General features: G+C 41.7%; 2 protein-coding genes across 8 annotated transcripts in view; one reads left to right on the top strand and one right to left on the bottom strand.

Moving 5' to 3' along the window:
* Window positions 1-3,707, top strand: part of tle2b (TLE family member 2, transcriptional corepressor b) — a 101,665-nt gene extending 97,958 nt beyond the window's left edge. For all 3 annotated transcript variants that reach the window (XM_017702277.2, XM_017702278.2, XM_017702276.2), the window contains exon 20: window positions 602-3,707. In XM_017702277.2, coding sequence (XP_017557766.1) covers window positions 602-709 — 108 coding nt within the window. In that variant the 3' untranslated portion in view covers window positions 710-3,707. The remainder of the gene's footprint in view (window positions 1-601) is intronic.
* Window positions 3,708-4,541: 834 nt separating this feature from the next.
* Window positions 4,542-26,792, bottom strand: part of tle2a (TLE family member 2, transcriptional corepressor a) — a 52,750-nt gene continuing 30,499 nt past the window's right edge. For 2 of the 5 annotated variants that reach the window (XM_037545517.1, XM_037545518.1), the window contains 18 exons: window positions 26,398-26,461; window positions 24,543-24,587; window positions 18,817-18,879; window positions 18,336-18,440; window positions 16,695-16,911; window positions 15,605-15,660; window positions 15,058-15,150; window positions 14,838-14,882; window positions 14,587-14,748; window positions 10,122-10,248; window positions 7,903-8,099; window positions 7,430-7,509; window positions 7,053-7,302; window positions 6,419-6,666; window positions 6,142-6,289; window positions 5,888-6,038; window positions 5,681-5,757; window positions 4,542-5,486 (listed from right to left, as the gene is read on the bottom strand). In XM_037545517.1, coding sequence (XP_037401414.1) covers window positions 5,379-5,486; window positions 5,681-5,757; window positions 5,888-6,038; window positions 6,142-6,289; window positions 6,419-6,666; window positions 7,053-7,302; window positions 7,430-7,509; window positions 7,903-8,099; window positions 10,122-10,248; window positions 14,587-14,748; window positions 14,838-14,882; window positions 15,058-15,150; window positions 15,605-15,660; window positions 16,695-16,911; window positions 18,336-18,440; window positions 18,817-18,879; window positions 24,543-24,587; window positions 26,398-26,461 — 2,236 coding nt within the window. In that variant the 3' untranslated portion in view covers window positions 4,542-5,378. The remainder of the gene's footprint in view (window positions 5,487-5,680; window positions 5,758-5,887; window positions 6,039-6,141; window positions 6,290-6,418; window positions 6,667-7,052; window positions 7,303-7,429; window positions 7,510-7,902; window positions 8,100-10,121; window positions 10,249-14,586; window positions 14,749-14,837; window positions 14,883-15,057; window positions 15,151-15,604; window positions 15,661-16,694; window positions 16,912-18,335; window positions 18,441-18,816; window positions 18,880-24,542; window positions 24,588-26,397; window positions 26,462-26,792) is intronic. The other 3 variants (XM_017702269.2, XM_037545519.1, XM_037545520.1) reach the window with 3 other exon arrangements.

Raw genomic sequence — 26,792 nt, 5'->3', positions numbered from 1 at the left:
CTGTTGTGTCCAAAATAGCAGTTTCAGACTAAATAAAATTCTTTTTGTCTGCTGCACTGTAATCGCTCCTGCAGTCACGTTTTCATATTGAGTGTATGTTTAGGACTAATTGTGAATCGTACTGACTTAATTGGATCAATTCATGATGAAATCCAACATTTCTTGATGACTGAATCGTTTCTTAAAGAACTGTAATCAAAATCAAGTGAGGCTCAGCTTCCTTGCCTTTGAGCTCACCTTACCATGCGTCTGATGTCTCTCAGCACCTTCCTTTGATTCTCAGAGTCATTTGTATGACTGTCAGAAAGACCCTCGGCGCATTGCCGCGAGATTGATAGCCCTTGTTTGTTGAGAGTGTGTGCTCTGTGTAGAATAGATACAGCTGTTCAGAGAGACCGGCAGGGCTGATGACTTTATCGGCGGCCGGGAAGGAGAGAAAAAATGCGGCCTGCGCGATTAATATTTTAAATGAACCCGCTGATGTAGCCAACTAGGGTGCTATTTATTTTGGCTCAGCCTCATCATTGTACGCAAGCTAGTCTGACATGCGCATTTTTCACCTCCCTTCCTCCTCTCTCTCTCTCTCTCTCTCTCTCTGTAGTCCAAGGAGTCCTCGTCTGTTCTGAGCTGCGACGTCTCGCCCGACGACAAGTACATCGTCACAGGGTCCGGAGATAAGAAAGCCACTGTGTATGAGGTGGTGTACTGAGGCAACAGGGCAACAGGAGAGAGAGAGGGAGCGATGGATGAATGGATGGAAGAAAGAATGAGTGAATAAAAAGTGGGCAACCATGGGCAACAATGCATCCTCTTCCCAGACAGTATTTCCTGCTCAGTACCTGCAAGTACCCCCCCTCACCTCCACCAACCCCATTCCATATCCCCAGAGAGAGAGAGAGAACGACAGTGAGAGATAAAGAATGAGACAGAGAGGGAGAGAAAGTAGCGAGAGAGGGAGGGTAATTAGCGCAGTCTCTAGATGAAGAGCTCAGCAGAGAGGAGAAAAGCCCACAGGAGACAGTGAGCACTTAGGGAGCTGCAGCTCACAGAAAACACACATACCAGACAATCGATTCATTAGTCCCAAAAGAAACTCCACTGTAACGAGCCTCAACACAAGCAACCCCCCACGAAAAACCCAGAGACAGCAGAATGAGCAAGCTGTGGCCTGGCCTTGGCTGGATTTTAAACCCAATTTCCTCTCTAATTTAGTCATTGCCTGTTCCTTCCCGCTAGCTGGGTCTCCCCCATCACACAATAGGTACCAGCCTGGGAGGATATGAGCACAAGCAACATCACTGCACTGCACAGATAAATGCACTTGGTGAAGAGTAACAGTGCATTCTGACACTAATCAAGTTAGATATTTGGAAATTTGGCACATCAAACCACCAGTCATTTGTGATTTTGCCTCTACACTTATAGAAAATAATATATAGCAAATATGAAATAGAAGTGTAGAGGATGCACTGTTTACTGCTGTAATGTTTGTTGAGCGGGGGTCTACAAACCTTAAGATGAAATTTTTTTTTGCTGCTGTCGGCACAAAAACTCGTATCTCCATTTTTGTTTTTTTTTGACATAATTTCAAAAATTCATGCATTCAATGAACTGACCAAAATAAATAGCCCAAAATGACTTACTTTAAAAAAGTCTGGTTCTGTTGACTCTGTGATCTTGTTCCGACAGCAGCGATACATACACACATACATACACACATACATACATTTATATACAATACTGTGTAAAAGTTTTAAACACCTGAAAAAATTGCAGGTAAGAAGCTCTTTATCTTAAGTAAAAGTGTGTTTATTTGCTCAGAAAAGCCGTATTAGAATAAATACAAATAAGATTAATGTGACCTACTGTTATTTACAGTTAGAGACTCAGTGGCTGGTTTGGCCCATCACTACTTCATTATGGTAATTCAGGTTTGCTGGTGATGAAATTTGACAAATCCATGTGAAAGTTTGGAGGGATACTTGTATAAAGTGATAAAGTCAGTGTTATGGTAGCTGGAAATAACATATCAATAGAGCCATCAATAAAACTTACCATTTAAAAGCTGTTTTTGATTGAAAGGACAAGAATTACTTGTCAAAAAAGTCATTGGCTAGTTATGGGCTGATGTGTGGTGCCAGACTTCTCCTACACTACCCACAGCCATCATCTCGCACAGCAAATTGAGGTTCCTTGGTTCCTGATGGGGACGTGCGTATTCAGTAGCGTTAGGTTGTCAGTCATTTACAAACACTGAAGTGTTTACTATATTTAGTTGACCATATTGGTGCACTGTTTGCCAGTCAGTGTGTTAAAATAGAATATTCATGCTCGTAAATCTGGGTAACAAAGAATTATGATCTGTATTTACAGAAAAGTTTGTGGTAAAATCTGAAAATTTTCAAGTTTGATGTCTGAACGTACCACAGCTGTCCAGATTTTTATACGTGGGCTAACCAGCACCTGCACCGTACTGCGCTTAATAATGATGGGAAACAAGGCTGTCCTTCACCACACAGAGCACAGGACTTATACTCTTCAGATTAGAACTAGTGTTCCAGTTATGATGTGTTCAAAAACACAGTATGCTACTTCCCTATATATTCCAATTAAATATTCATATGGTGATTCCCAGCTGAATTCTCCAGCCTGCGTTTTATTTTCATCTCCCACCAGAGACTTCCCCGGAGTCTAATGAGGAGCAGGTTGATCTCTCAGTAGGTTTCATGCAGCAAATACTGAACAGCAGCACTGTTCACTGTTATTCCAGTGGCCCAGTGCATGTACACATCACTTAAGACCACATTGTTTTGCTTTAGAGTCAGTTAAAAATGTACGCTGACCACTGGATCTCACATCACTGCAGAACATGGTTGGTTGAAGCTTGTTTGATTGAGGCATAAAACATAAAAGCAATTCAGAACTTTGTAACAGTGCCAGAGAAATCCACTCTCCCTGCAGCCAGACTCAGGTTAGCTTCATGCCCAAGAGGCCCTAGGCTATAGCCCTGTTGTACCTCACAGTTTTAAAGAGCTGTGGTTGCCCACCCAATCTGTGATGTTTGAAGGATTAAGTCAAGCGATCCACGCACCACGAAACCCTGCTGGGAGCAAATTTTGTTCTTTTGTTTTCTTTAACATGTTCCGTTTCTTCAACTTTATCTGATCTGTGAACCAGAGGGCTTCTCTCGGAATCGCAAAAAATATATATAAAAAGGAAGGAAAAAAGAAACTTTTGGATGGACTGAAAACGGAATCTTTTGCTTGCTACCTGTCCAAACACAACAAAGAACTGTATGATTTTTTTTAATGGAAATTAGTAATAGTGCTACAGTGTTTTGTTCAGTCTGTTATGCAGAAAGTATGGTGTATGTTTTCCTTTCTCCTTTCTATAAATTGCTGAATCTATGGCTGCCCAAAGACAGTGGGATTTGTCTTGTGTATGCCAGACCTTCTCCACTGCCTTATCATCACAGCCTATCTTTAAATGTCATGCTATTGGAATATCTGTATCTACTGTTGCCTAACGCTTTGTTTCTATACTGAAAAACAGTGTCCAGTGTCAAGCGCTCACTTTCTCTCCCTCTCTCTGAAGCCAAGGACTTTTTTTCTGCAAAGGCACAGCTGTGATATCCCTCTGTAGCACTTCCTGTGTGATGTACCAGACATGCATACATTGATTAATTAAACTTGTGGTCATATTTTGAAGCTCTCGTCTTTGTGGGGCTGTTTACTACATCTGTGCAAAATGACTACGGAGAGTAAAATCTCATTTAACCTGAATGACACGGCAATATAACAGTCATTCTCAATGAGTTACTTTATGTACTATGACGCAGTGTTAATTTGATGGTACAAAAGTCAGAGACCATTCTTTATTTATATTCAGTTAAAACACGGGAGTTCAAAAATGATTAAAAGATGCAAGGAAAAAGGGGCTCCTGACAGCCAGACAAGACCTGGTAGACCACCACTCAGCCACTATCAGATAAATAGCACTTTGATAAAACACATCTTTGATAGGAGAAAAATCAAGCTGCCCTCAGTTCTTAAAAAAATCCAGGTGTTTCTGTCCATCCGTCCACTATGAAAAGACAACAATGTGCTGAGTTACTGAGAAAAAATTAGCAGCTCAAAGAATCTGGTGTTCAATGGACTGACCAACCTAGAGTCCAGACCTCTGCATCACTAAATGTGCTTGGCATTATTTGGATTTTGAAAAAACAGAAAATGCACCCAACTTCTAAGACTGAACTTCAGAGGTGTGGAAAAACATCCCTGCAAATTTCTTTGAAAGACAAAGTGAGTCTCTTGAAAAAAGTAAATGCTATAATAATAAGAATAATAATAACAACAATAATAATAGTAATAATAGGTAAAGGGTGTAAACACTGAATACCATATAAATGATATTACATTAATTGTTAAAGATTCTGTGTAATTTTCTCTTTAATGTTTTCCGCTTTGTTCTTGACACAAACATGACTGGTGATCTCTGCCTTTTGCACAGTAGTCTATAGACAAACTAATGCAGTCAGTGTATTAAACTGGGTTTTGGTTTGTTTTGCTTTTAAGGAGCTTTATTTACAGTTCATACATAAGAAGTATCCAACGAAAGTCAAAATACTTTTCATTGTGACCCAACATACAGTATACACGAGAAAACGCGCTAATGTGGAGTGTCGATACAGCCATTTCCCTGAAATCGTAGAATATTAAAATCACGACCCTAGATGGGACTGTCATCTTATCATTACACAATCATACTGCTGCTGAATTCGAGCCATTTGGATCTGTCTGAAGCGCCAAGCTGCACAGCTGAGATGAGCCGAGTCTCAAGAGGCTCAGCACAGACTGGATGAAGAGGGCAGAGAAATGGCCGCAGTCTTTAGTCCTTCCTCTGAAACCGGCCCAAACCTGCTCAGCGTACTGCTGCTCCCCCACTGTCCATTTCCACATGGAAAGAGAATGTAAAAAAGAAAGAAAAAAAAAAAAAAAGAATTTCTTTGCTATTTCATTCACTACAGAGGTTTCATCTTGTTAAAAAAAGAACAAAAGGAAAAACAAAAAAGGAAAGGAGAGGTCTTTGGAGGAATCCCATGTCTCTGAAGCTAGACTACCAGCTTTCTCACAGCATTAAAAAAACAACAAGGTCAGTCCTGTTCTGGAGCTCCACTGTCTCCCCTCTACGCCTGCCCCTAATGGAAGTCAGGGAGGGGAAAAAAAAAAGAAAAAAAAAAAAGTATGAGCTTTTTCCAAGTCTGTGTCCCACTGCTCTGCTGCGCGAGTCACTGGCCAAATCAAAGGCGATTCTTGGTTTCCGCTCTGCCGTCCGCTTAGCACTTCTCTCGATGAGGGACTGTCCAGTCTGCATTTGTTTTAGTAAATGACTTCATACACAGTGGCCTTCTTGTCTCCGGAGCCGGTCACGATGAACTGGTCATCAGGGGAGATGTCACAGCTGAGGACTGATGATGACTCTTTCGACTGGAGGCAAAAAAACAGGAGTTTGAGAGTTTGCCCATCAAAATGAGCGCATCTATTTCGGTCTTTCCTTCAACTCTAAAGTGACCTTAAGAATGAATAATTATGCAGCAAATGATACAAAACATTAGAATGATACTGAAAATTGTAATTAAATAGTTAACTGTGACCAAAATAAAACCGAAACAGTACGCTACCTGGAATATGCTGGAGCCATAAGGAGTTCGCCATGCGTTCAGTAGATTATCTTTACCTGTGCTTACAAACCATTTACCTACAAAATAGAGTAAGAAAAGAAGTGAAGCTCATTTTAAAAGGTCCAAACTATTCTCTGTATCAAGCTACACACAAAATATTAAGGAAAACAAAAGGAAAAATGCATTAAGAGGAAGTAAAAGTCGTACCGCAGTAGGCAAACTTTAGAGAGAGCACACAGCTCTCGTGCAGGTGCAGCTGGTATTTGTCTGGTTTGGAGACGTGCAGCACTTCTACATTACTGCTCTCCATGCCCACTGCGAGCCACTCCCCTGTAGGACAGTAGCCCAAAGAGAAGATCTACACAGACATGGACAGAAATTAGGTTACCTATATGATTAAAAAACCTCAAGCGTGTTTTTAGTATGATTCAGCTTCCCACAGTTCCCTGATGCTGCAGTACCTGTGAGGTGAAGTCGTGCTGCTGGAGCTGCCGGCCCTCTCTCAGGTCCCAGCAGCGCACTGTGTTGTCCAGACCCCCCGTCCACAGTTTAGTCCCGTCGTTGGAGATGTCAATACAGCTGGCTCCGTCTGTGTGGCCCTGGAACTGCCTGTGGACGAGGAAAAACAATAAACATGAACACTAATTACATTATTATGCAACTCAAGTTCTGACTAGAATCTGATGAACTGCACAAACTAAGTCACTCGACTCTCACAGCTGGTGCCTCTGTGGTTACCTGACGAGCGTCTGGTTGTGCAGGTCCCACACTACGATGTTGCCGTCGCTGCAGCACGAGAAGCACACCTTGTTGTCTGGACTGATGGCCAGGGCGTAGCAAGCTGGAGCAGAGGACGTCAACTCTGCCTTAATGCGTGGAGTGGGCGTAGCCAAGTCCCAGATGGACAGAGTGCTGGCTTCACCTCCAACTATCAATGTCCGTCCATCTGGGAGGAGCTTGCAGGAGCGGATGTAGTTGTCCCTGTTCTGATTGGATGAAGCAAGAAAACTTCTATGAAGTTTATAAATGTTGGTTGCGGTTATGGTCGCTAGCTATGTGACGCACTGCTTTCAGTGCCAACTAGTTCATAAGCATCCACTACTTGTTAGCAACATTTGTCTCAAAGCTCTAGCTCAAAACTAAAAACAAACAAAAAAAAAAAACGCTATTTGGACCAAATATCCTTACTGATCTGCTGCCTTTAGAATGAACAGGAAATAATTTAATTTTGATTTTCCTCCAATATATTATTACAAACCCAAAAAAAGTGTTATAAAAGCTCTTCCGACCTGACTGTTTATAGGTTATTGAAATTTTTGTATTTTTACAAGCTGTACTGTAATAAGAGCGTGAGCAGAGAGGGTGAACTGACCAGACAGTCCAGTTGGGCCATGGGGCTTTTGCTGCCCGGCTGGCTGATGTCCCATACTTTGACGCAGCCTTTGCCGCCGGTGTAGACGTGCCGCGTGGAGGTGCTGATGGTGACTGCACACACCACCTCTCCGTGGCTGAGGGTGTGGATCTGGCGGGCGTGGCGAGGGATGCCAGGGCCCAGGAGGGCATCAGGAGGGAAGGGCACCGGCTGCATCTGCCCATCCGCACTCACATGGAACGAGTAGGCACTGAGAGAATGTGAAAGACAGAGGATGATGGTGGGAGACTTCAAGACATCTCTTGTCAGGAGCCAGATGAGCAAGTAGATAGATGATGAATTGCAGAGGGAAGGATTGTAAAAGTTGGAAAACTCACGGCTTTCCTGAGGCCGCTGGCTGAAGGCTAGCAGGTAGGCCCGGGACCCTCATGTGGGGGTGAGGGGATTCATAGCCCACCTAAAGGACGCAAAGACAAAGCTTAAAACGCACACTGAACCTCAAGGGTGCAGGCAACACTTTTACAGGTAGCTCAGCATTTTCATGGGTTACGTTCAGATTCTGTAGGGTAATGCAGATAATGCATACACCTAATAGATCAGGTGTGTCCAGCTCTGGACTTCGACGGCCTTAGTCCAGCACGGTTTGGTGATTTTGATGCTCCAATAATTCTGATTCAAATCAACAGTGAGTTACCAGGTTTAGTAGATCTCATCAAACGAGAAAGCTGTGCTGGAACTGGACAGCCACCAGTCTACAACTTTGTGCTTTGGACATGAGGTGCATTAAAAAAAGGTCAATCTAACAAGAAACATCTATTTATATTGTAAAAATGCAAAAACAGCATCTCACCCCAGGTGAGCGTCCATATCCAGCAGCGGCGGCAGCGGCAGCAGCCGCAGATCCGTTCATGTGAGGGGAGACGAGGTGCAGACCAGCTCCATACCCTGCAGCCCCCGCCAGCTCTCCGTTAACCCCTGGAGGAGGAAGGCCAAAAGCCCCTGTAGGATATGCTCCCTGCACAGCCAACGGGTTCCTCAGACCCAGAGCTGATTCACAAGAGATTCACAACACACAACAGTTTGTCAACAGGACAGTCTGTTTTTATTACGGCAGATATATAATAACAACAACAAAAAACAACAACGGATATAGATGACGATTTGAACACTCATATTTTGTTCATTTAAAGTTAACACATCCTCTAAAAGGATCAAACTAAAATATGCCATTTTCTGCACATTTTAGTGCACAATTTCTATTTAGTTGCTGTCAGAAGAAAATCTCTCATCTCCAAAATGGCAACTTTACAGGAGAAGGAAAATACTTGTTTTATTTTTAATCCAAGTCAAAAGGAACCAGATGTTTTTCCAAGTAATTCTGAGCTGCTTCTTTTGATCCATTCATCATGAAATTTACACACAATGTAAAGGGCAACAGGTATTTTCAAACTGTCAAAAACGGGAAAGCAACAAAAATGGAGATACATGGTTTTGTTCCTACAGCAGCAATTTTTTCTATAATCTACAATTCTACAAATAAATATAAAATGTGCCTCAATTTTTGCACATTGTCCACCGCCCCCCCCAATTAAGCAAATAAACACTAATTCTGCATTAAAATTTAGCAAATGTAAAAATTGTAGTAAAGAATACTCTGTAGATTATATGTAATTTTGTAAACAACTGGAAACTCAGCAGTGCATGTAACTTGACCAGGGCAAACCTGCATACAACTCTATTTCTAGGTGTTCACAATGGTCTACATGAATCCTTAACTGAACCAAAAATTCAAAAACATACACACTCATCTGGAATAGCACACAGTAAAAAAGTTTGATTGGTTGTAGGACTTATTTGCATATTGCAGCCTTCTGGAACTGTACTGCAGAGGCCAATATCGCAACAAAGATTTCAAAAAATGGTACACTATCACTACAGACCCTCACCATTATATCATAATATTTGAGATATCATAGAGCTCTGGTGTGACAGTGTGTGAGATCTGCGATAACATTATATGAATATAACAAAATATATTTTTTTCTCTATTATTCTTTCAAAAGAAAACATGTATCTAATGGATATTACACTTCATCTCAGTTCGCTCTTTTCACTTTCTGAAGCAAAACAGACCTGTGAAGTTAACGTTCAAATTAACATTCACAAAACTGTACATACATTTACATATTTGGCAGATGCTTTAACTTGTGAAGCAGACAAGCAACAGACTTTATCCTCGTATATTTAACAAATGCTGTTATCCAGAGTGATTGTAAATGTAAAGTTACTCGCTCAGTGACCGTTTTCGATATGCTGTTTCTGTTCGCTCCCATTTTTCCCCTGAGAGGGCGAAAGTTCAATCCACTACACTATCTAACTTCCTAATAGATCCACTAACAGAAACCTGGGCCTCACCAGAAAGAAACAGCGGCACCGCATGGAAGGACATGCATTATGTTGATTTATTGGTCTAATGATGGGCTTAATACACATTACAATGGTCACAAATCATTCACAAATTTTTTGCATATTAAATGTTATATGTGACCCAGGAAGATGAATGACTGAATGAATGAATGACCGTCGTTTCCTCTGAGCTCCATTCTGCAGATTTTTACATTTAATATTTTAAATACAGTACATATATATTTTTATATTATTTTTGAATAGAATTGGATTTCATTTTCTGCCTTTAATCACTTGGTAGAACACATTTGGGTAATTAATTATTATTAGTATGCATCGCGGCCAGACACTGGAGACATTGAGAGCAGACGTAGTTTGAGCACCTCAAATACCTGCTGATTCAGAGTTCTGCAATACCAGCTTCTCTGTTGTAAAATCACTGGGCAGTATTTGAGCCCAGCATCAATTAACCTAATGCTTTGTCCATCAGCCTGCAAGTCTGCAAGCCGTGTACACAAGCAATAATTCCTGAAAAAAGCTATGACACTAAAGACCACTACTGCCCTCTGCTGGCTCCCATGGCACAGCCCACAGCTCCACTGATGAAGACATCTTTCAGACACATGGATTTTGCCTTTGACTATATGCTTTTCAGGCTCTTACCGAGAGGGTCCACACCTGGCTTGCCTGGGACAGGGCGAAACTGGGGTGGGCCACTGGGGCCTGGGGTGGACGAGTCTTGGGACATAGGTGTACCTGGCTTCAGCACTGGAGTACTGGACTTCTCTCTCTAGGATCAGGGAGACAAATGTACATGTGGTATGATTGGCCTTTATGTGGAGCTTCTGCTATGATGTCATATTCATGGGAACGTATCTGCATGATGTGTGCTGTACACGATAACTGAGTATGAAGGAACTGATGCATGTTAATATATGATGAGACACCAAGGTGTGTGAACTAGAAGTGTGTGAAGGCATGAAAATGAAGCCCGAACCCAAGTCCTATCCATGACAGAGACTCTGCCTGACTGCTGCTGCAAAAGATGAACCCAAACCCACCCGGAACCCACCCGCAAGCGCACTGGGATGTATTATCGCCGACATGGTGTTACAGTGCTTTGCATTTTAATTAAGCACTTGGGTTGATCAACATAAAAAGTAAGAAAAGAAAAAAAAATGGAAAGTGAAACTTTTGCCAAACTTTGACTAGGATTTGTTTTCCGTCTAGGAGCTGCTAAGGAACTGCTGTATCCACGACAAATCAAATGTATCTTGCATGCTTTTTATCAGATATAATGACAGGGTCAAGATATTACTGCAATGAAGAGTCCTTGACTCGTTTGGAATTTATCATCATTTCCCTTCTGAAAGCATTCTTTTTAAATTGTCCATGACACAGTTTGCTTCAGTCTAGAGACTGACTGTCACTTCAGAGACTCACATAATTTAAATCTCACTCATATATATTTATAAATGTGCTCAAAAAGGACCTGATAAGTTGAAGCCTTTTACATATATATCCCACATTCATTTAAACTCAGTTTTTCCCTGACATTTAATCCTAGTACACATTCTAGTATTTGGGTCAGTCAGGATCACTTTAAGAAATGTGAAATTTACTTTCATCACATTCCCAGTAGCTCAGAAGCTTACATGCTCATTGTTAGTATTTGGAAGCATTGCCTTAAATTGTGTAACTGGGGTCAAACATTTCATGTAGCCTTCCACTGGAGTCTCACTATAAGTAGCTGGTATTTTGATAGAACTGGTGTAACAGTCAGGTTGGTTGGCCTCCGCTCACACATGCTTTTCAGTTATGCCCACAAATTTTCTATGGGACTGAGGTAGGACTTTGTGCTGGCCACTCCATTGTCTTCACTGTGTTGTCCTTTGGACTTACTTTGGAATTATGGTTAGAGTCATCATCCATTTAGAAAATCCATTTGCATCAAGGCTTTAACTTCCTGGCCGTTTTGAGAGGCCACTTCAATATGTTCGCATAATTTTATTTGCTCATAATGCTTATTTATTTTCTCATAAATCTATTTTGTGAAGTGTACCAGTCCGTCCTGCAGCAAAGCACCCCCATAACATGATGCTGCCACCCCCATGCTTCACTGCTGGGATGGTGTTCTTTCGTTTGCAAGCTTTGCGCTTTTTCCTCCATACATAACAATGGTCATTATGGCCAAATAGTTTCATTTTTGTTTTATCCGACCAGAGGACATTTCTCCAAAAAAGTAAGATCTTGTCTCCATGTGCCACTGCAAACTGTAATCTGGCTTTTTTATGGTGGCTTCTCCTTTCCTGATTGGCCTTTCTAGTCATGTTAAGGACAGGTTTAGGTAATACACACAGGACACGTTTTACTGTTGATACACATACTTTTGTACCTGTTTCTTCCAACATCTTCAAAAGGTTGTTTGCTGTTGCTTTCGGATTGATTTGTACCAGAATATGTATAACTGTAGGAGTCGCGTCTCCTTCTCAATGGTACAATGACTGTGTGGTCATTATCAGAGGCCATGATATAACTTTCTAGAATTTTCCATGCTATTTAAAGGCAAAGTCAACTTGGTGTATGTGAACTTCTGACCCAGTGCAATTTTGATATATTGAATTGTACTAAATTAACCTGTATACATTTGTTGATAAAAGTTGCTTGTGTTATGTACAAAGTAAGTTCTAAACAACCTGCTAAAAATATAGTTTGTTGACATTGAATCTGAGGGGATAAATGTGAGTTTTAATGACTCTAAATCTAATGTAAAGTCTAAAACTACAGTTTGTTGACATTGAATCTGAGGGGATAAATGTGAGTTTTAATGACTCTAAATCTAATCTAAAGTCTAAACGGATGTAAACTTATGACTTCAACTGCATGTGAAAAATTGGCCTGAACCCATCCTGAAACCTGATGTATTATCAGGAAGAAGGAAAATTTCGGGGGTGAGTGATTCAAGATGTGGGAGGATCATGTGGATACTTTAAGGCTTTTGCAGACAAAGCATGAATTATTTATTTGCATGTCAACAAATTAACAAACATGTATAACTGATGATATTTTGCAGAATAAACATGGCTAATCGTAACATTTCACTCACTCAGTCTGACTTCTGAAAACTTTTGCAGACAACAACCTCACTCAACTACTCACAGTAGTCTGTCATTGGCATGCCGACACTAAGATGACTGATCGTCTGTATCCTAGCAACTAGAACTTTTTGAGAAAAAAGAAAAAAAAAAAAAAAAGCCAAAACGCCTAAAGGATTACTGCTTTGTCACAGATGGTGTTAACACCTCCAAATGCAGCCCAAACTGGGTTATGGACATTTGAGCTATATGGTAAACACACTCAAAGTTTCAGTGCCTGAATAAAACAATGAAGCTCTCCACACTACTTTCACTACTCCAAAAGGGAGAGTAGCTTGAAGGAATTCTGCCTGTTTGTTTGTTTTTTGTAGTGCGAACAACACAGCTTAATAAATAAATAAAGGGGGGAAAAAAGAAAGTTATGACAAGAAAATGTATCCCAATGTTTTGCATTTCTGTAGTATATTCCCGTTGTGTTCAGTGTGTAACTGCCTTTAGGACGGGGAAAGAAAAACATTTTGTGTGCTTGTGTGTGCGCGCGTGTGCGTGTCAGGGAAGGTAAAAAGAGAAAATGTGGAAGGCTCATCTGGTTGTTTCAGGATGGAGAAAACTCTGCTGTGTGGGCTGGAAGTGGCTTGTGTTGATGCCTTAGGATGGGGAACAACGTGTGTGTATGTGTGAGAGAATGTGAGTGCACCAGAGGAGGAGAAGTGTGTGTGTGTGTGTGTGTGTGTGTGTGTGTGTGTGTGTGTGTTTGGGGTGGGGGGATGGGGGTGCTTTAGGATGAAGAAGAACTTGTTATGAGTGTGTGTGTGTACTGTGGGAGACTCGTCTTGTTGCTTTAGGGCAGGGAAGAACGCGCACAGTGTATATCTTGGAGGTCTGCAACTCGACCCAAGCCCGACGAGGGCCAAGAAAATATCACATTTTGAGAAAGCTTTTCTTGTGCTTCATTGGACCTGGGTTTGTTTTCTAAACAGTGATTTCTTTTATGGAACAGATTTTGTATATTCAGTCTATATCTGGGCTTCCAGCCACAAATTTTGAAAATGTGTATGTAAAAAAACTGGACGAGAAGCAAGAAAAGAAATATCACAAAACATAGTTTACGATTTAAATGCATCAATAAAATAAAAATGTGAAAAAAGTGACTTCGCGATTTTACGTTCTCAGAACTAATTGCCCTGGTGGCATTTGCCAGATTTCGGTGGATGACAGCAAAGTGATTTAACTGCTTCGCTCCTTATTAAAACCACTGTCTACTGTGCCCAGCTACTTTGAACGCTTAACGCTACTGCTATGTACAGCTGACAGAGGGCTGCTAAAACTGCTCTGCTGAGAGCTAATCAAGGTGTGAATCCCTCCATCGTATATATCACGCATGGTGAGCTAGAAATGTCATGTCATCTTCAGGAATTTGCATAGAACAGCTGACGGAAATACTAATTATGTTCCGTTTTCTTTTACATGCAACTTTGCTTAAAATTTCCAAAAACATTTAAATTGAATTCCTCTTTCACACTTGCGCACTCTAATCTCTGTCATAATGCTAGCTGCACCAGGGTTCAAATGAAACCACAGATGATCAGGAGGGTGTGGTTGGGTTATCGGAAAGGTCACAGCAGATCATCCTCCTGGCTTGTGACGCTCTCCTGAAATTTGTTATTAATTTTTGCAATAGCAGCAGTAGCGAGAGGAACTTGTGTAGTGAGAGTAACAGTTGATCAGAGGTCAGTGGATGCTATTCTCAGTCAGATGGTAAAGACTGTTGATGGTAAAGACTGTGTGTAAAATACCAGTTTATTCCAGAATGACATTTTGTTGTTGTTCAATTCAAGCACTTAACCGCAAAGCACTATAAAAGCATGTCTGCCACAACACATTTCTATTAGTGCAGCAGAGCAGGTTCAGGTTTTAAATTATCAGTACCAGTCGGGCCTGTTTTGGTCAGTCTCAAAGTCGAAGGTTTGGGTCAGGTTTAAGGCCCCATGAAGAACCGCAGTGTACATAAGTGACAGAAGGTGCATTTGTACCGGAGGAGGCTCTTTGCTGCGGGACGGTGAAGCAGCGCTGCTTGAAGAGGCAAGGGATGTGGGACTGGCCTGGGGCAGGGGCTCCTTTCGGGAAGGAGGAAGCTTATCTAAACCGTTCTCTCTTGAAGAGTAAGAGTGAACGCTCCGTGGAGACGAGGGGTCCTGTGTGAAGAAGTGGGAGACACCACAAGCTCCTTTTACATCAGCTCTCTTCTAAGCCAAGTTCAACACAATCTCAGTAAGAAACCAACCTCATCCACCACCAAGTTATCATCACTTTTATCTGCATCGCTACCCTGAAAGAGAGAAAAAAGGCTCAGTTTTAGAAACCGAACAGTTTATTCACTTTCTGAAAATTAAAACTTCACAGCTTACTGCTTTAAGGTGATAAATCATAAGAAATCATGTTATAATGTTTAGCAATAGGACACATTCTATAATATTCAACCTCACAGAAAGAGCCCCACTCACGTAGTCTGTGAACTCCTTCTCATCTGCTTTTCTTTTCTTGCCATTGCTGAGGTAGTCTGACGGCCTGCCTTTGTCTCCATTTGATAAGGAGCTCTGAGAGAGAGAGAGAGTGAGAGAAAGGGTGCGAGAGAGAGCGAGAGAAAGGGTGCAAGAGAGAGCGAGAGAAAGGGTGCGAGAGGAAGAGAGCGAGAGAAAGGGTGCAAGAGGAAGAGAGCGAGAGAGAGCGAGAGGATAAATCAAATCAACTCCATAACTGCTGGACCCAGAGGCAATAAAGCAGCCTAATGCATGGCTGACTGCTCTAAAGGAGCAAGGGTGAAAAAGAGGGAGAAAGAAAAGGAGAGAGGAGAGCAAAGAAAAAGACAAAAAGCAGACAGAGGATGACTGACCAAAAAAATGAAAAGAAAAACAAAAAGAACAAAGGAAGGATGAAAGTGCAAGAGACAGACAGAAAGGAATGAAAAGGCAGGGGGAACTGCAAGGCTGGGTGGGGCTGGGTGGGGTGGTGGGTTTGGACGAAGAAAAAGGATGAAGAAGTGATACTCACTGGTCCAGCCTCGCGATCTGTGTGGAGCAGAGCAGGCCCATGTCCCCGTAGCCAGTCAAAACAACCCAAACAAACACAGCATGAATAACATACTCAAAATTAGTCTATTACAACAAACATATCTAATAACAGCACATATTTAAAGGCTTGAATCGTGAAGAAACAAGTTTTTATTTTTAAGTAAGTGGTTGATGTACTTTGTAAACAACTTTAAAGTCTATAAAGTCCATCAGTGGAAACTATTATTTTGAAATCACCATGATTGTCATTACAACTATGAAGCATTTCCATACAACAATTCTTTTAACCTACAGCTGTTTAGCTCATCCATTAACAAAGTGGTGAGGAGCATTGTTACTGCAGACACATGCCAAGTTATTTCACTGATGATGCAAAGTTACTGGAGCTGAAAGTGGTAAGGTAATAATGTTCTGTTTAATACATCACGTTATCAAAGGATTCTGGGACCGTATTACAGAAACTTCTTAAGTCTGCAATCTTATCTGTTCAGTCACCATGATAAGCAACATGAAGCTATTACAGATCAATAGTTCTTAAGCTCATAATATTATCCATTAACTCCAGATAAGGAAACAGTATTACAGAAACATCCTAATGAATTGTAAAAAACATCCTAATACGAATTGTGAAAAATCTAACCCATGAGATCTTAAGTTAAGACAAAAAGGTAGGTTCGGTAAGTTTCGGTAATACGGGCCCTAATCTCTGAAAACAGTAAGGTTTCTGAGGCTTTCATCTCGAATGCAAGTTACTATTTGAATCTGGTGTGTCTGAGCTCACTTGCGAAGCGAACAGCCAATCAGAAGAGCTCATTTACCGACAGTCTTGCAAATCGTAAAAATAACCTACAAATGTTTTTGGTACATCATCAGACCACAAGTATAGAATAAGGGCCACTTGCCATATCATACAGCATTACCATTTACATCAGGATAAAAATAATGCATCTTTTGGTTTGTGTCTCAGAACAACCCAGGAAATCATCGGTTATCTAATTAGTTTGAGATTAAACAGTAAATGTGACTGAACGGCAGAGGTGCAGCTGTGTCCAGCTGGACATGGCTTTTACCTCTGTGGTGCTCTGCAGCCGCGGCTGCCGCTGCTACAGCCTCCAGATGGGCTCTCTCGTCCTTGGCGGCCAACTGGGCTCCCAGTGCCCCAGATAGGGCCAGCAGGCCAGAACTGCCCCCCAGAGCCAGGCCAGGGTGGGGCAGGCCTGACGGGTGAGGGGCCATGGGTAGACCCTGTGCAGCATGCTGGGAGAGGTGCTGAGCCTGCAGCTGTTGCTGAAGTGAAAGGGGAGAGAGAGAGAGAGCGCGAGAGCAAGAGAGCGAGAAAGCGAGAGAGAGAGAGCGAAAGAGAGAGAGCGAGAAAACGAGAGAGAGAGAGCGAGAGAGAGAGAGAGAGAGCGAGAGAGAGAGAGAGAGAGAGAGAGAGAGAGAGAGAGAGAGAGAGAGAGAGAGAGAGAGAGAGAGAGAGAAGAAAAATAGGAAAATATATATTTGAGTTAAGGGGACATGCAGGGCAGCCACAGGGCCTGAAATAGAGGGAGAGGGACCATGGAGCTCAAGGTATTTGGGGAGGGGGAGGGGGGGGTAACTTCAGTGCAGTTCCAACACTGCTGTAACACACATGCACAGAGACACTCACTATGTTTAAAAAAGGAAAAAAAAACAAAAAAAATCATAGCAAACAACAAATAATCTTAACATAACTGAATGACAAGCTCTCTGATCTGGGGGAAAACCAAGATGTATTGTAAATAAGTAAACAAATAACAATGACAACAACAAAACCTTCAAAACCAAAAATAATGATTTCTGTAAGAAAAGCCACCCCATGCCTACATGCCTGAAATTCTTTAAGTATACATAAAATAATGCTGTGGAGGTTTTTGGGCCAGCAGGATCTCTCAGGAAACCAGACTACTTAAAGTGTACATATCCTACATTTTTCGTGTGTGAATTCCAGAGGTCTACTTATGACAGTGTGAGATAATTTACAAAATTAATTTTTACATGAACACTGTCTAAGCAAGTATCATTGACACCGTTTACATGCACTTAATAATCCGATAACTGCAAAAAATCTGATTTTATCACTAATCTGATCAACATGTCTACATGCACTTGGGTAATCAGATAACTCCAGGTCTACAGTCAGGCAGGAATCGGATGTCTGCTTTACAACTACAATCTCACAGAAGACGACGTGGCATAAACTTTAAGGTAAAACTTCTGATGCTGCTTAAAAAAAAAAAAAAAAACAAAAAAAAACCACAACAACACATCACACAACATCTCTGATAGCTTGTATCCGGTACTGCAACCTGTTTCGTACATACGCAAACTGAGAAATCAGAGTAACAGTTTATATGCACTGAGAAATCTGATTATTGACCTAAAATCCAGATATATAATAAATCGGAGTATGCCGTTTACATGACCATTTGATTAATCAGGTAACTGCAAAGATGAGATTATGATCAGATTAAGTGCGCGTAAACACACCGCCCAGCCCTAAATAACCTCCTGGCTCATTTCTCACTACATGACTAAGCGCCATAAGGAAGAACAAGTCCACATGCAACCCAGCTGCTCAATCTGACCTACTAATCGGACAATACAGATTAACAACCAATCCTCAACCTGACAAAAATAAATAAATTAATAAATAAAAAAAGGGGGGATGAGAAGATGGAAGTACACACTGTGGGAGGCAGAGGGGGGAGTCCACGTACCCCTATCGATGCATTCAACTCCCCCATAGTCACCTGTTTGGCGCGTTCCATGGCCTGGACCACCTGCTGCTGGTGCTGTGGACAGGAGTCAGAAAAACAAACCGTAAACAACAAACAAAAACAAATAAACAAACAGAACCTAGACGTATCAAACTATTGTGCAACTTAATCTAAACACTAGACCTGCATACATTAAATACAAGCTGACCATTTTCTCTTTGTGGGGGCAAAGCAACACTTTTGGGGTGTAAACTGGAAATACTTTTGTGGACGAGTTTGAGAGAAAAAGATGCAGCATGTGAAAAAAGAGCAAAGAAAAAAATGCAGGGCAAAAAAAGACTGAGAAGAGAAAAAAAAAGTCAGACTGAGTGGGTTAAAAAAAAAAAAAAAAAACACAATATGACTCACTGCAGTGTCTGTGTTTGTGTGTGTGTGTTGCTCTTTGTTTCACCTCCTGTGAGAGGAAAGGGATGAGCTGTGCACAGATCACGTTCAACCGCTTAGCAATCTCCGTCTGCAGAGAGAGAGAGCACGAGTGAGAGAGAGAGAGAGAGAGAGAGAGAGAGAGAGAGAGAGAGAGCGCGCATGAGCATGAGTGAGAGAGCGCGAGAGAGAGGGCAAAGACAAAGAAAAAAAGACCGCAAGAAAAAGTAATGAAAGAAAAAGAAAAAAGGGCAAAAGAGGCAAAAAGAGTGAGCAAAAGAGCAGGACAAAAGTAAGGAAGAGGCGATTGCAAAAGAGAGAGGGAAAAAGAGGGAGGGAAAGAAGAGAGTGAAAGAGCAATGAAGCAAGCAAGAAGGAAAAAAGTGGGATGTGGGAGAGAGATAGAGGCAAATGGAAAAAAAAAAAAACATACAGGAGAGTAAGCAAGCAAGAAAAAGGAATGATGGAGGAAAAGTGTGTGTGTGAGAGAGAGGGGTGGGGGAGAGGGAGAGAGATATTATCAATCAACACAAGGGATAGTGACTTGCTCCCTCCACGTGCACACACGCACACACACACACACACCCACACACCTAGTAAATATTTCAGTTCTCCACATCTGGTTAATGCTAATGACTGTGTAGTGAGGAGGGGGGATGGAGGGGTGAGTGGAGTGAAATATTCATGCCGAGCATCTGCTGTCCTGCTCCAGCCACAGAGAGCCGATCTGCTCTCTGAGAGTCTCTCAGTGCTGAAGGTCAGAATGGAACAGAAGGTCAGAATGGAACAGAACCTGAGTGACTGGACCGCTGGACAAAGCTCTGGCCAGTAAACTGAAGGTCCATGCTAGACACCTCATCATCTGTGCATGTAAGTTTATATGATCATTTATCACACACACACACACACACACACACACACACACAAAATGAAATTTCTATGGCAAACATTTAGCACAGCGTGGTGCGATATCATCTATACCAGCATACCATGATATTGATATGGGACATCATGTTCCAATTTTAGTGACATTTTTATACTTATATATTTATACATTTCACAGATACGTATTTTTTGATGTAGTTCACTCATTGCAAACAAGCCCTGGCAGATGACCATGTCATCTGCTGAAAATCAATAAAAACAAGGACACTGATTTTTTCCTTTTGAGACCTGGAACACCCAGCCAACTTTTTTTAACCTGTGCACGCAAAATTCGGCCCCACACCTGACTTAAATTGTTCTTTCAGACTTTATGGGGTGGCTCACACAAGCACATACACCATATTTCACAATGTAAGAGTTGAAAACATAACTACTGAATTTTTTGGGAGCCGTCCAGCAATAATTTAACATATGGACAACTTAGCTGTTCTGAGAAGAAAACATGAATATTGAAATATTAAGGCATCACAAGCACACAAATAATAAGTCAGAATGAAGTTTAAATGAAACGATTGGCATTTTGACATTTTTATGAATATCTGCACCAGGTTCAACGCTCCAAACTCAGAGAACACACCTGTTATTTTGCCCACTACATACATATTCTGTAAAAAGCCTACACATTTTGTTTTGACTCCTCCGTCATCCCACGTTCATGTGCAAACGTGTCCATTGATTTTATTTGTAAAGTGAGGTTTAGTGTTTTGTCAAAACATAGAACACAGCCATATTACTCATATGGACATCATGGTATTCAGACGGACTCCGTTCCGCATTTTACTACATTTAGCTACATGATTTTTACATTTAAAAGAGTGATTTAAGAGTAGTGAGAGTCAGTTCATAACTAAGTACCCAGAATACAGAGACTGTTTACTGAGAGCACCTCAGCGGTTTAGCTCATCATTTCTTAATGTAGCTGCAGTGTTTGATGTTTGTTTAGCCGAGTGCAGTGAAGAGCCTAGTTATGCTAGTCTCAGTCTGAGGCATAGGAGCAATGTGCTTTAGCTCTTTAAGTAGGCTTTTTAATTCATCTTCTCCAGTGTCTGCATGTGAAAACATCTGCCTCAAAGCTAGCAGCATGCACATTCTGAACGCTAGCTCCTCGGTCAAATAAGATACATGTCAGTAAATATTAGTAAGACTCCCGTTAGTAAAGATTCAGTCTGTGTCCTGCTACATCAGACTCCGGCCTCGCAGTGTTTTTTGGGTTTTCTTTTTGTGATCTAGACTCTTAGTGTTTCAAATGTAATTAGAAGATGAACCACATGAGGGAAAAATCCAGGAAACACCATTACACTTATAGGATTTTCATGACTATGCAAACCGGGACAAGATCTGAAGGACTGTGTGTACATAAATGCAGCATTTTTCTCTCTGATTCGTAATCTCCCTCTCCCTACGTACTAGTATAGTCTAGTACAGGGGTGTCAAACTCAACCATTAAAAGTGCCACATTGAAATCTCAACAAATCTGTTTGCGTCGTTACCCAAACTTGCCACTGTTTATTCAAAATATGCAAAAACAAACAGTAAAATACAGACACTTGTAGAAGACATTGAGACATTACATGAAAACTTGAAATATTTAGAATTTAAATGTTTTCAGGAGCTCAGTCTTTTAAACTTACCTATTTGCCTAACCAAGAAACGGGTATCCTTTCTTTTCTGCGCATTCATTAAGAGTTGGGCTCAATTTCTGAGCTAATGTTAGGTATAAATGAAGCCAGCGTTTGGTGATATGACTGGTATAGAACTGTGTAGAGATGTAACTGCTGTCCCATAGACTGTTGTTGATGTAGTAGAGTCAGAGCGCATATTACACTGCAGTGCATGCTGGGGACTGTAGTCCAGTGGATCGCAAAATAGGCTAATATTAATGACAAAAAACCTTATATACTCCTTCATAATGTCTCTGTATGTAATCAAAGCTGGTCTTACTAACCATTTGCCATGAACAAAATAAAAACTAAAGCTTGCTAAAGGGAAACCTTCAATTCCATAGGAGTCAGGGACGTCTTCATTGTTGAAACTTTATGATGGTCAACACAGCAAAAAACGTATACGGGTCACATACAGTTTGGAGACTGCTATAGTATTCTGAGCAATGATAGCAGGAGGACCAGCACATCGTCTTCTGAGCAATCCACAGCAGCTACTACCTAAAAACAGATGTCTGTGTCAGAGTCCTTCCAAACGCCACTTAGGTAGGTGTCGGCTGCAGCAAAACCTTTGTTTTTTGGACAATCTACTCAGACTCTTAGTAAGAAAGCAAAGCAGATTGTAAAATCATGTGTGTGATAATCCATCTGTCTCTTCAGAGCTACAGTAACACAGCTCAGCATGAAGTCTACCCCCCACAAAGTGCATCTTCATTCCTTTCTCTTTATCTGTCCATCTCTGAGAGATAAACAGAACCTCCCATCTTTCTGCTCTCGTCTAACCCTTCCTCTATCCATCCATCCATCCTTCAACACTCTTCCTGGGGAAGCACAATGATTTCTTGTTTGAAAAAATGACAACTAACATCAGGAGAGGGAGAGAGAAGGGAGGGGGGGGGGAGAGACACTGGAAAAAGAAAAAAAGAATGGGGAGGAAAGGAATAAAAGAACAGAGCAGGATATAGGAAGAACAAAAGAAAAAGGTGGCAGTATGAAGGTTGAGGGGAAGAGTAGAAAGGTTTGATGGTTTTACTAGAAGAGGGAATTCACAATGTGTATGGAGGGAGAGAGAGAGTGAAAAAGAGCGAGAGAAAAGATGAGGGAAAAAAGGGCGAGAGAAAGAGACGAGCAAAAATTTGAGCTACAGGGAGAATGTAAGAGGAGAGTGAGAGAAGGCGATAGTGAGAGAGCAGGGAAAGAGAGAATGAGAAAGAGGGCAGGAAGAGGAAGAGAGTGATGAAGAATATGCAAGAGAGAGAAACAGAGAGCATAAGAGAAAGAGCATAGGAGACAGAGAGAGCAAGGGGGAGAGAGAGAAACAGTGAGAAAGTGCGAGTGAGGTAAAGGGATAAAGAAAAAACGAAAAAGAGTGAGTAAAGGGAGAGAGCGAGAGAGAGAGCGAGAGCGAGAGAGACAGCGAGAGAGAGCGAGAGCAGTGACCTGATTTAAAGTAAAATTCAGCATGGCCCAAACGTCTGCAGGAGATGGGGGGGCTGGGCGGGGGAGGGGCAATAATAAAAAAGCAAGGAAGGTCAGGAAATGTAGATGAAACCCACACACACACACACACACACACACACAATCCTTCAACACACCACACGAGTGTGTGTATGTGTGTTCAGCAATCATGCACTGTTTGCAGATCCAATCAGTTTGTTTATTGACACATTTCTAAGTTCAGCCTGACCAACTGCACGCTGAGCTCAATTACTTCAATAAAAGACCAAAATCACTCCCCCTGGAGTGCGGACACAGCGAACCACCACACACAGACCTTAACTCTTCCACACCTAAAGTCTCACCAGTGCTCTGTTTAACTCATTCAGAGCAGTCGGCGTGCACGTCCACTGTGGTCACAGTCATGTTGAACTGGAGCTCTGTGTGTGCAGCCATGTTCTCATCACTGTATAGAAGAAGCTCCATGCTGGCTTTGTTGATGGGTGAGGTGTGAAGTATTTTCTTGGAATGAGTCTAAATTTTTAAAAGTCAATGAATTTAAAAAACAAATAAATCAAATCAAAACAGTAAATTACGAATTCTGGGACCTTATTACAGAAACATCTCGAGTCTGAAATCTTATCTGTTTAGTCACCATGGCAACTTTAATTAAGACTGAATTTAGGACAGAAACTATTACAGAGCAACAGTTCCTAAGTTCATGATCTTATCCTACCTCCAGATTAGAAAGAAGTATTACAGAAACATCCTAACTAGACTAAATCTAAATTCTATCCCAACTTCAAGGAAACCTCAGAGCTGTCTTAACCTCCGTTTTACGGGTTTACATTTCAGCTGTGCAGGTATGATTGGTTGCTAGGTAATAGACATGACAGTTGATTTTGATCGAGTAAGTTAAGACTTCTTAACTTGAGATAAGATGCCACAAGATTCCTAAATCTAAATCAGATTTGCTTCTGTAATATGAATGTGAAAAAAATCGTATCTTGACCTGCAATTTGTTATAGATGATGTGCAAAATCCTCTAGATTCTCAAATATAAATATAAATAGACTCCAGAGGGCAGTGTGGAACCTGAGTGTTACATTTTGGTCACTTTTGTTCTTTTAGGTCCAGTGAAGGAAGCATAGAAAGACTACTGCAGCCATCTAAAGGCCATCACAAGCTAATGGAGAAATGCTGAGTCACCCTGCACAGCAGATGCAGAGCAGGTTTAGTAGCAGAAAAGTATAGATAAACGAAAAGTTCAAACTCATTTTACACTCCATTTCATTTTTGAAGGAATAAAACTTTCAGTTAAATAATCCTTCACAAACTCAGCTATTTAGTACATTTCAAATAATGCTTTACTTTGCTGCAAGACTTGGGCTTTCTGAACTGCTAAGCTAAGATTAGGTGGTTATGTTGGTTGCACTGCAGCTGAAATGCATTTTGGTGATATGACTGGTGCAGAATTGTGTAGCATTATGCACAATTGAGGTGTAACTACTGTCATAGATTGTTGTTGAGGTAGGAGAGTCAGAGCACATGAAGCTGCAGTGCATGCTGGGGACTGTAGTGCAGCACATTGTGAAACAGGCTAATAATAATAATAGAAAATTAAAATACTTTTGCGGGCCAGATAGGATTATGTGGCAGGCCTGCTCTGGCCTGCAGGCTTTAGACTATTGACATCCACAGTGAAACTCACCTGTTTGTGCATCTCGATGTTGAGGCCGTAGGACATCTCGTAGTACTGAAAAGCAGGAGAACTTCATTAGACCTCAGCTTTTACGGAAGTGATTTTCAGCTAAATACTTGAAGCCATTATTATAGTACATGATGCGCATTATATTTAGTTTAACCAAGACTTTATAAGCCAACACACCAATGGTGTCATTAAAAACTGCCACACAAGTGATAAAACTCAATATTCATATTACTGCATTAAACTCAACTGAACAGCACTTTTACAATGATAAAATATAACTACTGAGCAGTGTATACCCCATTTGGGCCTGGTTAGCCCCTTAAACTGTAGGCTTATTATTTGGTAATTAACCTTAGGACGCATCTAGTAACAAAAGTTATTTATTAGCATCTGCTGTGAACCTCACATGTAAAGTGTGTTGATGTGAAGAGCTGAAAGTGGGTCTGGACTGTCTGACCAGTTCTTTTGAGTTTAAGGGGTTAAAGTGGTTGCTGGTCCACATAGCTCTCAGCACTGCTGGAGTAGCCAGTGCAAGGACCTGGACCCAATCAGAAATGGGCAGAGCTGTCAGAACCACCTGCAGTGTGGTCAGCTGGCTGTTAAATAGTGGCCTGGCATGGGCCAAGAGGAAGAATGAAAGCAAGATAGAGTGAGGGAGAACAAGAGAGAGCGAGAGTGAGAGTGAGAGAGAGAGTGAGAGAGGAAAGGAGAAACGAGACAGACTCCGAGAGAGGGACACACACACACACACACACACACACTCAGAGAAAGAGTAGAAAAGTAATTTGAGAGACAAAGGAAGGGAGAAACAGGCAGAAAAGAAAGACAGATTGACTTAGATAAAGAAGAGAAGAAAGGGAGGAGAAAGAAACAGGCAGATAGTAAAGGAAGCAGAGAAAGATATTGAGAGAGAATGAGAGAGACAGAGAATGAGAGAGACAGAATGAGAGAGACAGAAAATGAGATCTTGCAGTAAAAGAAGCCATCCTGACAGCTGCCTGTTGTATTCTGTAGCCTTGCCAAGAAAGAACCCACACTGTTGCTAGGCGACTCTCAGACTCCAAAAATTATGAGCCAAAGGGGGGGGGGGGGTTAGGAGAGAGAGAGAGAGAGAGAGAGAGAGAGAGAGAGAGAGAGAGAGAGAGAGAGAGAGAGAGAGAGAGAGAGAGAGAGAGAGAGAGAGCGAGAGAGAGCGAGAGAGAGCGAGAGAGCGAGAGAGAGCGAGAGAGCGAGAGAGCGAGAGAGAGCGAGAGAGCGAGAGAGAGAGAGAGAGAGAGAGCAAGCGAGAGCGAGCAAGCGAGAGAGCGCAAGAGCAAGCGAGAGCGAGCAAGCGAGAGAGCGCGAGAGCAAGAGCGAGAGCGAGCAAGCGAGAGAGCGCGAGTGCAAGCGAGAGCAAGAGCGAGAGCGAGCAAGCGAGAGCGAGAGCAAGAGCAAGAGCGAGAGCAAGCAAGAGCGAGGGAGAGAGATACACACAGGGAAAGAAGGACAAAGCACAAGAAGGCATGCAAGAACGAAGGGGCATAGCCATCTGCAAGGAGAAAATGCCAGACCAGGTAACACAGAGCAGCCCTGACCAGGAGGACCACTGGAGCACTGTGCGTGTGTGTGTCTTCGTTTTGAAAGGCTGGTTCTAATGCTCTCTGATGCAAAGCAGAGAATGATAGAAATCTTGATTTTCTCTGCAGGGGCCAAACAGATCAGTACGGCTGATAGAAGACGACTTGCATTGATCTGAGAGAAAACCTTCCACAGACTGGCTCTCACTAAAATATGCTTCAAAGCAACTGTGTGTGTGTGTGTGTGTGTGTGTGTGTGTGTGTGTGTGTGCGCGTGCGCGTGTGTAGACGACTCTTACCATCACATAGTGCCTCTGGATTTCTGTCTTCTCTGTAGCCAGTTTCTCACACTCCAGCTTTAGGCTGTAAAATGAAACAAAGAAACATTTCAGTTCAAATGTATCTGTTTACATCTACTTCTGATGTGCCCAGCTTTTAATAGTTTTAGATGTACATGCACTCAACTGAGCTTCTGTCTTAAACTCAGTTTATTAAAACACTTCCTTATATATACAATTTTTCTTGATTTATTTGCTATATTTTCTTCTTTCATTGCTCTCAGTTTCCATTGCCTGTTGGAGGAATCCATTCAGATGGAGTCTCTGATGAGTACACACTCGGTCTCATTAGCATTCATGAGCCAATAAGCATGCTTGCTAAACACTGGCTAGCTAAAAACATTCCATGTGTGTGT

The sequence above is a fragment of the Pygocentrus nattereri genome, chromosome 15 (assembly GCF_015220715.1).
Source record: "Pygocentrus nattereri isolate fPygNat1 chromosome 15, fPygNat1.pri, whole genome shotgun sequence".
In the NCBI taxonomy this organism is placed as follows: Eukaryota; Metazoa; Chordata; class Actinopteri; order Characiformes; family Serrasalmidae; genus Pygocentrus; species Pygocentrus nattereri.
The sequence above is the reverse complement of the archived record's forward strand: the minus strand, read 5'-3'. Positions and strand labels throughout refer to the sequence as shown.